Source organism: Phoca vitulina, unplaced genomic scaffold (assembly GCF_004348235.1).
Source record: "Phoca vitulina isolate PV1807 unplaced genomic scaffold, GSC_HSeal_1.0 scaffold33, whole genome shotgun sequence".
NCBI lineage: Eukaryota > Metazoa > Chordata > Mammalia > Carnivora > Phocidae > Phoca > Phoca vitulina.
Window position 1 is genome coordinate 3,796,799 of NW_022589736.1, and position 12,749 is coordinate 3,809,547.

General features: G+C 56.7%; 1 protein-coding gene across 2 annotated transcripts in view; it reads right to left on the minus strand.

The window, feature by feature from the left end:
• Positions 1-216: 216 nt before the first annotated feature.
• ADARB2 (adenosine deaminase RNA specific B2 (inactive)) overlaps positions 217-12,749 on the minus strand; it is a 414,677-nt gene continuing 402,144 nt past the window's right edge. For both annotated transcript variants that reach the window (XM_032425543.1, XM_032425542.1), the window contains 2 exons: positions 6,563-6,741; positions 217-4,899 (listed from right to left, as the gene is read on the minus strand). In XM_032425543.1, coding sequence (XP_032281434.1) covers positions 4,723-4,899; positions 6,563-6,741 — 356 coding nt within the window. In that variant the 3' untranslated portion in view covers positions 217-4,722. The remainder of the gene's footprint in view (positions 4,900-6,562; positions 6,742-12,749) is intronic.

Here is a 12,749-nt window from a genome sequence, read left to right on the forward strand (position 1 = left end):
CAGTCAGGTTATTGGTTGACGTGAGAGCCATAAGGGTAGCTGTTCACCCTGCTGAGCCTGCTGATGCACATAATTGTAGGAGGAAGAAAATTTTGGAGTGGACATGACATTTCTTTGCAGTGGGCGCGCCCTCTGGGAACTCTCCCTACACCTACACGTGGCATTCAGAGACCCCCCAGGGTCCTGCTTGATGAAAGATGCCCAACAAGCCAGGGAAGCACAATTTTACTCCATGTTTTTATTCACTTAACAGAAACATTCACTTATCAGATACCACTGAAGTGCGATTTACAGAACTTAGAGGGAAATTAACATGTAAATTAATACTTTAAGGTTTTGGATTTTTTTTTACAAATATTACAAATGTACATCCAATATTGCCATTCATTCATGCTTTTTATGTACATACCTTTGCTTAAGAATTACTATATATTAAGTTCATTTGCTTAAAAAATGCTGAAAATTAGTTGAAAACTAACTGGGCACTGCTGGGAAAGTGTGTTTTTTTGTTTGTTTTTTATTGATGCGTATCCTGCAGAGTGGTAGAAATCCAGTGCCGGCATGAAACGAGGCCGTGGAATCCCGATCATTGTATCTTTATCATCCCTGCAAGTTTGATTTTGCAACAGTGAGCTGGGAAATAAGGTATTTCTTTCTCCAGGGGCTGACACTGTCTGCCGTCCCCTGCGGGAGTGCTGTTGTTTGTTCTGACTTTCTGGAGACCTGGCCATCAGTGTCCCTTTGTTGGGAGCTCAGACTAATGGACATGTTCCAGGGGTCCAAAAAAGGACTCCAGTAAATCCCCCTGGCCCGAAGTCACAAGAACCCTCGAGGTCAGCGCGGCAGAGCTCAGGGGTACACAGTCCTGAGACTGATTCTCTACTGCACCGGGGAATCACAGGTGTAGGGCAGGGAGGAACAGGCACTCAAATAGGGAAGAGGGAGGGGAGGGAGAGGAAGATGAGGGGGAAAACCAGAGGCAGCCCTGTTGGGAGGTAAGCAATGGTGGCGATGGGTCGCGTATCTATCTCCTGGTTCCCAGAACTGAGAGGTGCCCCCCTGCTCCAGGCCACCTCTCCAACAACCTGCATGTTTTGCATCTGTCTCTGCTTCTTCATCCCCCCCAATTCTTTATCTGACTCAGAATCTGTGGGAGACGTTTGACAGGAGCCAGCAAGCTCCCTGCATGGCCAGCACGGCTCTTTGGGCAGGACCGTGGACAGCGGCGAGCGCGCCCCAGCTCTGGCCCCACTCCCACACAGGAGGCCCTGTGCCTGGGAGGGCGCGGAACCCCAGCGGGACCCCAGACCGTCCGGCTTGTCCCCGCTAAGTGCCGCCGGATGGTGGTATCGTACGCCTTTCCTGAAACACAGAGCTTTAAATCTTTCACTCTGTCCATGAGCTCCGCAAGAACTTGAAGCTGGGACAGCCTTTGCAAGTGTGTCGGGCAGCGGCCCTTCCTGACCCCGGGGTTACGGCTCCACAACCCCCACCAGGGAAGGTGCTGGGCGAGCCAGCAAAGGCTGCTGAGTGTTAGCGGAAACTTCCGTCAACAGAGGTGGTAGTCCTGACTTCCCTTTGGTCTTTATTAGGAAGGAATATTTATTGTGTTTTGGGCCAATTAGATGATTTCATTAGAATGGCTTAAAAAATGGTTGTAGAAGTTTCCCTAAATTAAAAATGTCTAAGTTTCGAATGTCTTTTTAAATTTTTTAAAACAAGATACTATAGACACATCTTGAAATTTATAATCTAAAAATAGCATTTCATCAAAATACTCTAACTATTCTATTCTGGGCATCGATATACCATGTATTTACTGTTTATGGCTCTCCAGACGTGGTAAACACTATACCAAAAAAAACCCCAAACCCTCAAAACAACCATTTAACTTTATTGATAAGAACAGCTTCCTGTGAAAAGGAAATTATATGAGAAATTATGTGGGAGAAACTCAACTTGACGTTTCCAAGGAACAGCAAGACTCACAAAATCAGTAGTGACGTGAAGGTATATACAGACTTGAAGAGACCCACAGGTATAAAAAGGAACAATAGTTAGAGACCTGCAAATCCTTTCCTGGGCAGAAACCAAACCAAAGAAGCCTTGGCTCCAGTCCCTTGCAGTGGAACCACGTGCTAGGCACGGGCAGGTGGAGCTCCACAGCCGGTGACCTTCCCCCTCGGGCTGCGTGCTGTGGAAGGGCTTGCGGACGCTGACCTTGTGGCCAGAGCCAGGCGGGAGGCCGTGCACGGCTGACCTCCCTGCAGGGAAGGCAGTGTGTGCTTCGAGGCAGGTACCGGTGGAGTCGACCTGATCTGGACTTGAGTAGCGGGGCTGGGTAGACGTGCAGACACGGCACAGGACATGGGAAGACTAAGGACTCAGAGCCACCGCATCTGACGCATGTGTGGACAGGCACCAGCAGGCCCCTGCCTCGGCTCTATGGGTCTTGCCTCTGTTGCCTTCGGGCGCAGGAGGTGGCCCCACGGTCACATGCCGAGCTGCGCTCTCCTATGAGCTCTCCTGTGGGCTCCTCCCAGGACTCAGACCACCCTGAAAATGCAGGGTTGGCCTGGCCTCCAGCAGCGTTGGGTGCTCTTTTGGGTTTTGAAGCCCAGAGTAGATCCTCAGGCTCCCCTGTGACCTCGTCTCTGGGCTGGCACCACCTGTCCCCCCAGCCACGGCAGGTGCCACATCTGAGCCCTGTGACCTGGCCTCCTGTTGGTGACCCGGCCCCGCCATGCCGCCTTCCCTGCCCCTTGTGCCTCTCCATCCCCGCTCCTGGACAGGCAGCTCCCGCCAAGGTCAGCCTCTCAGATGCGCTTCCTGCTGCCTTGGAAATGCCCTCTTGCAACAAAGCTCCTGCGCCGAGCCTTCGCCTCTCCTTCCAGGATGTCCCCGCTGACCAAACAGACGAGTCCCTACGCTTTCTCCAGAAGTAGATATTTTGGTGGAGTTTAGGTTTTTCTGGAGGGCCAGTGCCTCAGGCGAGATGAACGGTGACCAAGTAGCTGCAGCTGAGGCATCACAGGAGTGTCCGATATCGGGTAGGTGGTGCCGTCTAAGTCCCTGCGGTCAGGTTGTCTGGGTGGTCCTGCGGTGCCGTGTGTGGATGGGCCCATCCGCCTCTGTCCTGGGGCGGCCGCTGCTAATGCTGTCTCCTCGCTCTGGAAGGGGCATTGTTTGGAGTGCAGGGACAGAAGCAGGGGCTCAGAACGGGAGCAGTTCCAGTGGGAATCGACCGTGTGTCTGTGGAGAAATCTGACCCTATAGGAAGTCCCAAGAAGAGTTGGTTTCCATAGTAACACCTCTACTTCTTGTCCCACAACAAATACCTAAAACTCATGTTGGCTCTTTTTTGCCTCCTTATCACACCCGCAATCTCTCCTTGAATGTGTGCGGCACGATGTCATGCTCCCCCGTCTTGGGCTGTGTGCAGTCCCGTGTTCTCGTCAGGGTGTGCACCCACGGCTGGTGGCTGGAAGTCTCACCAGGAAGCCCTTACCCCAGAGCGGGCTCTCCGAAGCGTGGCCATGTGGCCCAGTGAGTTTCAGATGTGGATCTTTTGCAAGAGAAATTAGAGGCCCGTCAGTAGCATGATGGGTGTTAGAGATGAGTTCTTGGTGGTCAGAGTGCACAGTTCAAGGTACCAGGACGGACTGAAGGCTTGTGAGAGGGTGCCTGCCCCTCCCACGCTCGGCCGTGCGGCCCCACTGTCCTCTTAGAGAGGGTGCCAGGGCCGGATCCCAAATGGTCTGGGGGTCTGACACCTGCTCTGAAGGGGACAGAATCCAGCCTCTTGTGTCTCAGCAGCTGCTGTGAGTGATTTGTTTCAGTCATGCAAGATGGAGACCGGGGAACCTAAAGCAGTGGAGATCTGGTAGCTCCTCAGCCCCAAGGAGAGGTTGTTGTGGATTTGTGGATGCTCTTTGGGCTTGCTCTCTGACGCAAACTTAGCTAAACAGGGCGTGGTCTGGGACTTGTTTCCTTGTTACCAGGAGGTGCAGGTGGTCACTAACCTTGGATGCATCTGCCACAGACGTGGTCAGTGGCCGTGGGCACCTGCCGCGGAGCCTGCGCTGGGCCTGGGACGGGTGCGGCAGTTTGCGGTGGTCGGCGGCACTCGGTCCTGGAGCCCCTTGTCCTACATCTCAGCTCACCGGCGCGCTGCGCAAAGGGTCTTCATTTCTCTGGTCCTAGTTCAGGGGGTTCTTCAATATTGCGCATCTCAGATCCGCTTTGAAAGGAGGTGGAGTAAAAACTTAAGTGAATAATGGGGATGGTAGAGCGTCCTGTTGGCTTCTTTGGGGAGGAGCCCATGGCTTTTCTCTTCGTTGTGGCTTTTCCTGAAGTATCGTGCTACTGAGAACCGGACACGGCGCTGGAGGCGGGAGGGGCGCCCGAGGCACCGCGTGGCAAGGCCGCACCGATGACCCTTCAGCCTGAACGGAAGCTTTCCCGTGGACACACCAGGGAGAGACGTTGGGCCGCGCCTGTGCCTTCAGGTCTGGGGGGCGTCTGGGTTCTGACAACGTGGGAGCAGCTCCTACTTTGAGTCTAGTTGCCCACGGAACACGGACCATGTGCGTGCTTCCAGAACACCAAAGGGAAATGGGTGCGGGGAGCCAGTGAGCACCGCCTGCCACCCCACGCACGCGCACGCACGCCCTGCCCGGTCCGGGTGCTCGCCCTGCTCTGGGAGCACGGGAGTCCAGTGGCTCAGAGAGTCAGTAGAAACTGGTCTTGCTCGGGCGGCTTCCTCACCCAGGTGCCCAGCCCAGCCTTCTGGAATGCCTTGAACAGCTGCTGTTTGACAGACTGGTAGGTGCCCGCCCCCCGCTTGGCCTCACAGTACATGGACGGCGTGTCTCCGTGGCTCGGGATCCGCGTGCTTAGCTGTGGGGCAGGAACAAGACAAGTGAGCCGGACAGACAGAAATGCTGGGGCCCCCACGCAAAACACGGCTCCCGGCCGCCTTCCCTTCTCTCTTACCGTGAAACGGAAAAGCGACGTGGCAGAGTAACACGTGTGAAACTTGCCTCAAAGGAGCTTCCTTAATTAAGCGTTCTCACCGTGCACAGTGACTGGGAGGATGGGCGCGCTAACTAGCTTGCTCGTGGCAGTCCCTTCACAGTGTGCACGCGTCAGGATGTCACGTGACCGCCCTAAGTCTGTCCAGTGTTAAGTTATGTGTCAGTCTTACCCAGTGAAGGGGTGAGCCCCATCCGGCAACCCTGAGACGTACCAGGGCTGCTCGGCAAGGAGTGTGAGCGCTCAGCAAACAAAACACGTGTAACCTGCCTGCTATTAAACAAATACACTGTGGGGAGTTTTCCTTTTGGGGGAGGATCCGGGGCTGAGGTTGGGTGGGGTTGGGGGGTGGCGGGGACGTTTGTGGCACTAAAGCAGCCTCGGGCAGGCGGGAGATGGTGGAGTTGGAGTTCTCCTGCCATCAGTCAGGAACCTGGTGGAACTGACCAGCCCCTCTGTCGGGTTTCTGGGCCAGTATCCGGCAAGGCGCCGAGACCAGGGCAGGCAGGGACCGCACTGTGGAGAGGCCAGGGGTGCGGCGAGCAGGGGCGGGAGGCCCAAATCCCCTGGTGGGCCCTGCCCACGTGCTGGCAGCCTCACCCTGAGCAGGTGCAAGGGGCCCTTTTGGTTAGGAAGACAGAATCAGTGGTGTTCTCTGACTCGGGTCCCTGCAGTGTATAGACGAGGGAAGCGTGGATGGTGCCCGAGTGGGCGGGGAGGGCAGCCGAGGCCATGTGCTCAGGACAGACCCAGGTCCTGTGGGCGGCTCGTGGCAGCCGCACAAGTCGCCCCACGCGAGGGGCGACACACACAACGTCCAGGTCCTCTGGGTTGAAAGAAATGTTGATCTTAAGGGTCGGCGTGTCTGTCCTGTTCTTCTGGTTGACACATGACCCCAACAGCCCCGTTCCTGTTTGGAGTTGTTGCTGATAAAGACGTACGGGAGCAGTGAGCACACAGCTGCTTTTATGGATTTATGTTTTCCTGATTCCTCTGTTTTTGTTTGTTTGGTTCTGCCACAGTCTTCTGTGCTTTGGAAACATGTGGAATTCTATATCTCAGCTTAAATCTGGAAATGCAGTAACCATCTTTATTTATCGAGGAGGAAGCTCAGAACTGTAGTAGAAATGCACAGCTTTGGGGTCAGGAGAAGAGCTTTGACCTCCCGCCTGGCATTCGCTCCCCGTCTTTCCGGGGAAGCCGCTCGCTTTCCTTGTACCTCAACTGGGAGTAACACCCACGTCAGGAGCTTTCTCTGAACTTTCCCTACGTGCAGCAGCTAGCGCCCTGTCTGCAAGACTTCTAGGGCCACGGCTCAGAGTCCACGGCTGCTGGCCGGGGCCCTGGGCGCAGTGGCCGCGTTGCAAGTCTGCAGGGCGCCGGCGGGGAAGGAAACAGAGCGGGAGTGTTTTTGTGTTGCGTGTCACCCTTGCTCAGACCAGTGTTGGCTTTCTGGGGGCCCCTCCCTGTGTCTGCCCGCCGGGAGCCGAGGGCAGCTGGGCCGGCCTCCCCCAGAGCGGAGCTGTACCTTTCCGTAGAGCCTCGCCCACCGCGCCGAGAACACGTGCTTGCAGAGCCGCGATGAGCCCCCGCAGCTCCTCTTCCCGGTGGTGCCGTCGATAACCTCCACGTCCGCGTTGCCCATCACCCAGTTCACGCTGAAGTGCGGAGACTTCCCCGGCTGGCGTGCCTCGGCGAGGCTCACTCCTGTCAAGAGAGAAAGCGCACAGCCAGGCGTCAGGGTGCCCGGCCCGGGCAGGGACCCCGCGGCTGGCTGCTGGGAGGTCAGGCCTGGGTTTGCCCCGCTGCCCATTTTCACACGGAACTTGGGACTTTTACCTTGGAAGTTGTTATGGTCCTGGACAGGCCCTGAGGGCTATCGTTTTGGTTAAGGAGATTGAAAAAGCTAACGCAAACTAGAGAGACCTAAGAGCATAGGCTAATGAATCAAGTGATGTGATCCCAGAAACAGCAGTGGCTTCCGAAATTTTGAGGCCTGTTCTGAAATGAAAACACGCGTCCCCGTGTTCAGTAGTTATGGAGGATTTCAGGATGACGGCGGGGGGTCCCTGGGACTGCACTGGACACCGAGCACTGCCCCAAGGCCGGTCCCGTGCACGGGACCCCTGGAATTTTCAGTGCAGCCCTTCTTCCACAGTCTGTCCGTGTCAGCTTGTGCACTGGTTTCCATCGGGACGACACAGCCCCAGTAGCCCCAGTTCCTAGCGCACTGGGGAGAAGGGGGCACTCGGCGTCCCTACTCGGGGCAGCGGCCTCTGACCTCTGCCTGGCCTCCACCCCGCCCGTGGGCCGAGTCTGCTGGGGGGCCCTCGCTGGCTTTCCCCCCGCCGCCCTGCAGCACTGCTCCGTCCGCCCTCGAAGGTGACCTTGGGGAAGGAATGTGAGGTGCCGGTGGGCGGGAGGAAAGGCCCCGACATGCCATGGAGCCGTGGACTTCGTGGTGCGGCTCTGTGCACAGCAGTGTGGGCGCGGCCCGGCTGGGCAGAGGAGGCTCCAGCCCTGTGGTTCCCCTCGGTGACGGCCTTGTTGTGGGATATTCCGTTCCCGGCCCCACTGCCCCTCCTCACGACCCCTTCCCAGAGCCAGCCCCACCAGAGCACCCCTCCTCCAGGCCCACACTGCTTGCCGCTCCCCACGGAGACACCGCCACGCACCTGGGCGGGAGGGGGCCAAGGGTCCTCACCGGCGGCTCCGCCGGGGTGTCACGAAGGGTGCGGCTGGCCCTGGGGGGCCTGCAGCAGATGTGAGGGAGTGAGCCCTGTGTCCAGGGGCAGCCCAGCACCCCAGGCCCTCCTGAGGGCAGCCGTCCCATCAGCTCCCACCGGCAAAGCCACAGATCCAGGTCCTCCCGCGGCCACCGGCATGCCCACCACCCAGGGGCTTCCCACCGTCTGCACACATGCCGTCCGAGTCTGCATGCTGCAACAGCCTGACTCCCGACCACAGTCACCCGGCGACCGTCTCCTGGTCATGGATGGGCAGTGCCAGGCGTCCCGGGCTAATTCCAGCCAGGTCAGCGCGTTCCCGTTCCTTGAAGCAATTCCCTCCGGCAGCCGCCCACACGGAGAGCTGGGCAGGGGGACGGTCTGGCCCGTGGGCCATGAGGCGGCCCTGCTGGGCAGAGGGAGGCAGTGACCAAGGTCAGGAGTGACCAGCCGCAAAGAGAGGTGTGCCGGCCGGGTCCCCCCGCCCCCCTCCCCCTGCCCTCCGCTCTCGGACCCTCCCTCCCTTGCCCCTCTTCCTCCGGACCAGGGAAGGAGAGTGCACAATCCTGCTTCTCCACCCCTCTGCACGTGGGGAGAGCCTCCGAGGACACATGGATGTCCACATCACACCTGGCTCCCTGTGTGTCCTCTCTGCTGTGGAAAGTGCCCCGCTTGCACACAGACGCCTGCTTGGAGAGGCTCGGCTGCAGCCCTGGCAGGGCGTCCATGCGCGGGTCCTCCAGCTCTGCACACGGACGCAGGCAGAGAGAAAAGGCACTGGCTGCTGGACAGCCCCCCGACTGCCCAGCCCTGACCCACCTTCCTGCAGCTCGGGTCCCAGCTGGTTGGTGTGTGTGCTGAAGCAGAGAAGTGTGTGGGGAGGGAAGTGGCTCAGGCTATAAATCACAACGACTCCATAAATCACAGTATGAAAATCGTCGATTTCCAACTGTAATGGCCCTATCAACGACCATGTGCGTCGTGAAATGAGATTGTAGGTCCAGCCACGATATTCCACATCACCTCTGTGGCCAGTGGAAAACATGGGGTGAGATCCGCGTTGACTCAGGAAGCAGCCCCAGTCCTGCTTTTGCACCTGGTTTGCTGTCCCACCCGCCGTTCTGTTCCTTCCTGTGCTCTCGGTTAGCGACAGCGTCTCGTTGGAGGCCTGCCTTTGTCAGGGGAAGGGGTGAGGGCCAGCGCTGGTTTGTGGGGAGTCCCCCACATCGTGGGGATCACAGCGCCCCACTGAGATTGCACGGACCTTTCCCAGTGTCATTATGAGTGGACGGCCTGCTCACCTCCTGCTGTCCCGGGAGTGGAGGAAGCAGCCCACACATCGGGGTCAGAGTCCCTTCTGTGTGAAGCAGATTTGGTTTCATGTATGTGCAGTTGATTATTGTGTGTCCTTGGGGCTCCAGGTTTCAGGGTTCCCTCCCTAAGTCTTGCTTGGGAGAAAAGTTCCCAAAGCAACCTGCAGGATCGACAATTTTCCCCCTCCCTCCCTCCCTGCTCTCTGTCTCTCTGCTTCTGTCCCTGAATCTACCCTAGAGAGGCCGCGCCTTCGTGTTTACGAAATCTTTGTGCCAGTGGTACACGTGGGCGGTACCGTCGGGACAGACCATCGAGTTCGTCGCAGGAACGCTGACTCGACCGTGCAAATCGGTCAGCGCGCAAGGAAAGATGGTCATTTCACAGAACATCCGTTGGTCTAAACCCACAGGCCAGACAGAGTGCAGGCAGGAGGCGCCGGGCGAGGGGAGCTCGTTCATGATTCCCACGCTCACGGGCGGGTCACGCTGTCTGTCCTCGGAGGGAGGCACGAGCGGCCTGGGGCGGATGGGAGGCTGTGGCCAGCACGGGCTGTTCCTGCTGCTTGTGTTCAGTTGCCCTGCGTGTCAGGATGGCGCTCCCACCCGCTCCCTGTTCTGCACCACACTCATGGGTGCCCTTCAGGAGGCGTGTTACAACGCTTCGTTAGGTTCCTTCCAGGTCTGTCTGTCTGTCCTTTACTCACTCATCTTGGCCCGAGGGAAACACTCGTTTCTGAGGAGGCTCCTGCGCGTATCTGAGTGATCTCATTCGTTATGTGCTCATTTTGTAATTTGAAATCAGCTTCCCAGGAGCCACTCAGGGCCTGGTGGCCGGATGGGGAGCTCGTGCAGCCTACCCCCTCCAGGCCCAGGACAACGAGCTTCTGAGTGTTGCTGCCAGACGTCCTGCATTATGGGGAGACAGGTCTCCTCCTCCCAGGAAGGAGCATCTGGCCTGCATTTACTTTTCCTCCCATTGGCTGGAAGTTGTCAAAGTAAGAGAGGCATAAATTCCTGGGATCATTCTTCTGGAAGCAGACGTCCAATGACTAAGATAAAAACCAAGCCTCAAGTTCAAGTTCAAGTGCATAATGTACTTAAGTCCTAGATATCACCTGCTACCTGGGCTTTCATCATCATCCTTGAGATGGTAACACATTGGCACATTATACAGATCCAGGCACTCAGAAAATACAGTGTTACCTTCTCTCCGCAAACCTCCTGGGGCGAATCAGAAGTCTCCATCCACAGGAGGATGGGAACACATTCAGATCTGCCCCCGTCCTAGTCATGACTTCAGAAGAGCTTTACGTTCTGAACACTGAAAGCAGGAGCCTGAGTCTGCAGGAAGGGAAGAAGCCCTCTTAAAACATAAACCCTCGGAAGACTCAGCCCTGTGTACCCATGACCTGTGTTCAAGGTCTCTTCGTGTGCATGGACATTGGACTCTTCGTGTTTTTCACCGCGGAGCACCTGAGCCCAAGAGTCGGCAAACCTGCACCTTGACATCCAGAAACGAACCGATCACAGTATCAGCAGCCCGCGTGGGTCTGGGGACGTCTGCCTTCGCTGGGTGGTGACGGAAGCACAGGGCTGCATTTCTCAGTGTGGTTCCCGCCTGCACAGGGTTGTACGGTGACACGGCAGCCCGGTGTTAGTCTCCCGGGGCTGCGGCAACCCAGTGCCGGCACGTTCGCTGGCTTGCAGAAAATCCTGGAAATGGACCTGCTGGAGGCCACCAGGTGTTGGCAGGGCTGTGCACCCTCCAGGACCCTTCAGCTTCCGTGGCCGCAGGGGGCCCTGGCTCGGAGATGTGTCATTTCCGCCTCTGCCTGTTTCCACGCCCCCCGGCCCCCCCCCCCCGCCCCGCTCTGTGTCTGTCTGTCTGTCTGTCTCCGCCTCTTTCCCTCCATCAGCCTCTCTCTTCCACGGACGTGTGCGGTGGTATGTGGGACCCACGCACGGACATAGTTCAGGACACCCTCTTCATTTCTATCCGTAACTTAATCACATCAATAGGGACCCTTTTTCCAAATATGGTAATTTGCAGGTTTCATGGATTAAGATTTGGTGTCTTGGGGCAGCCATTAGTCAGCCTCCACCGGCATTAATGTTGAATTTTGGAGCTGGTCTCTGAACCCCGTGCACTGACCCTCTGGCACCATGGTTGGCGGGAGAGGGGGTTTCTGTGGCTGTAGCCACGTGGACGTCTCTTCTCGGCCTGCGGCTGGGGAGGGAAGCCTAGCGCGGCTGCATCTGGGGGATGATGTGGTCGGCCTCTGTCGGGGGGATCTAGGTTTGGAAACTTCCTCAGAAAAAAAACCCAAGACAGGATGAGAGAAAAGGTGTCCCTGAAAGGTGGTGCATCCAGGTGAGGACCAGGTCCACGGCCATTCTTCCTTAGTGATTTCTGTAGTGATTATCCCGCTGTCTTGGAAGGAAGCCTGATCTCCACAAACACCTTCCCCATCAGAACCATCACCAGTAAGATCTGTGCAGCTCATCTGTCTGCGAACCACACCGCACGCGGTCATTCATCCTCTATGGAACATTCTAGACACGTCTTGTATCTCAGAGTAGATATGTGGGGGACCAAGCAGGTCTCCACCAGCCGTTGACACACGTACTCTGCCACGATGACAAATACACAGAGGCGTCTCCATGACGATTGTCTGACATTTGATTTAGTGACTTAGTGATTCACACGACAGTGTGAATACAGTGAACCTGACCTAGGTCTCGCTCAGATTTCACATCTGTCACTTAACGGCAGTGTGGCCTTGGATCGGTTAATGCACCTACCGACTCCTGCTGTCACTGCCTTCACCGTGGTGCAATTACCGCCATGGCCACGGCCACCGCTGCCACGACTGTGAGGACCGCTCCCGCCAGCGGTGCTTCTGTGCCAGACTGTGGCCGCCTTGGCACGGCTCCCGTCACCGCGAGTCCTACACCGCCCGACTGGCACGACCACCATGGCTAAGCAACGGGAGCGGATTCACTATCCGTCTGTGAAAGTGACTTCCGTAACGGCTTATCTAGCTATGAAAAGATGCCTTATTTTGAAAAAACCCTCACACGCCTCTTTTTAAAAAGCAGTATATGGGAGACATAGTAACATTTCTTAGATAGCTGGTGGGTGGGTCTAAGGTATTTAAAGTTTAATTCACTTTCTCCAAGTTAAGTGTACATAGGACATCCAGGAATATGATTTTTATAGGATGTGAGGCAAGTCCGTGTCTCAGGGCAGCAGTGCATCAAGGCTGTGAAACGGACGGCCCCTCCCCCGGTCTGACCGGCGGGCGGCTGGGGTGGTGGCTGCCGTGGCTGAAAGCCAGTGTTGAGTGTGTGCGTGCCACGCGAGGGAAGGCTCTGGCGGCACCTGCTCCGGAGGCTGGAGCCTCCTCCTGTAATGAGAGTTTTCCCCACCGATTTTCAGGGGCTTCCTTCCTGGAGTCAATAGGAACGTGGCCTTATCTGTGAAAATAAATGACTGTGGTGTGTGGTCCTCACAGTTTAAAATGCATGGGCTCACAGGACAACTCTGAAAGGGGCGAAATTTCCTCTGTGGCAGGAAAAAATTTGAATATTTCATTTTATAATCTGAGAGTGACGTGGTTCTTGGTCCCTGTAAGAATTGTCATTACTTTGAAAGACATGGGACAAGGGGACTATG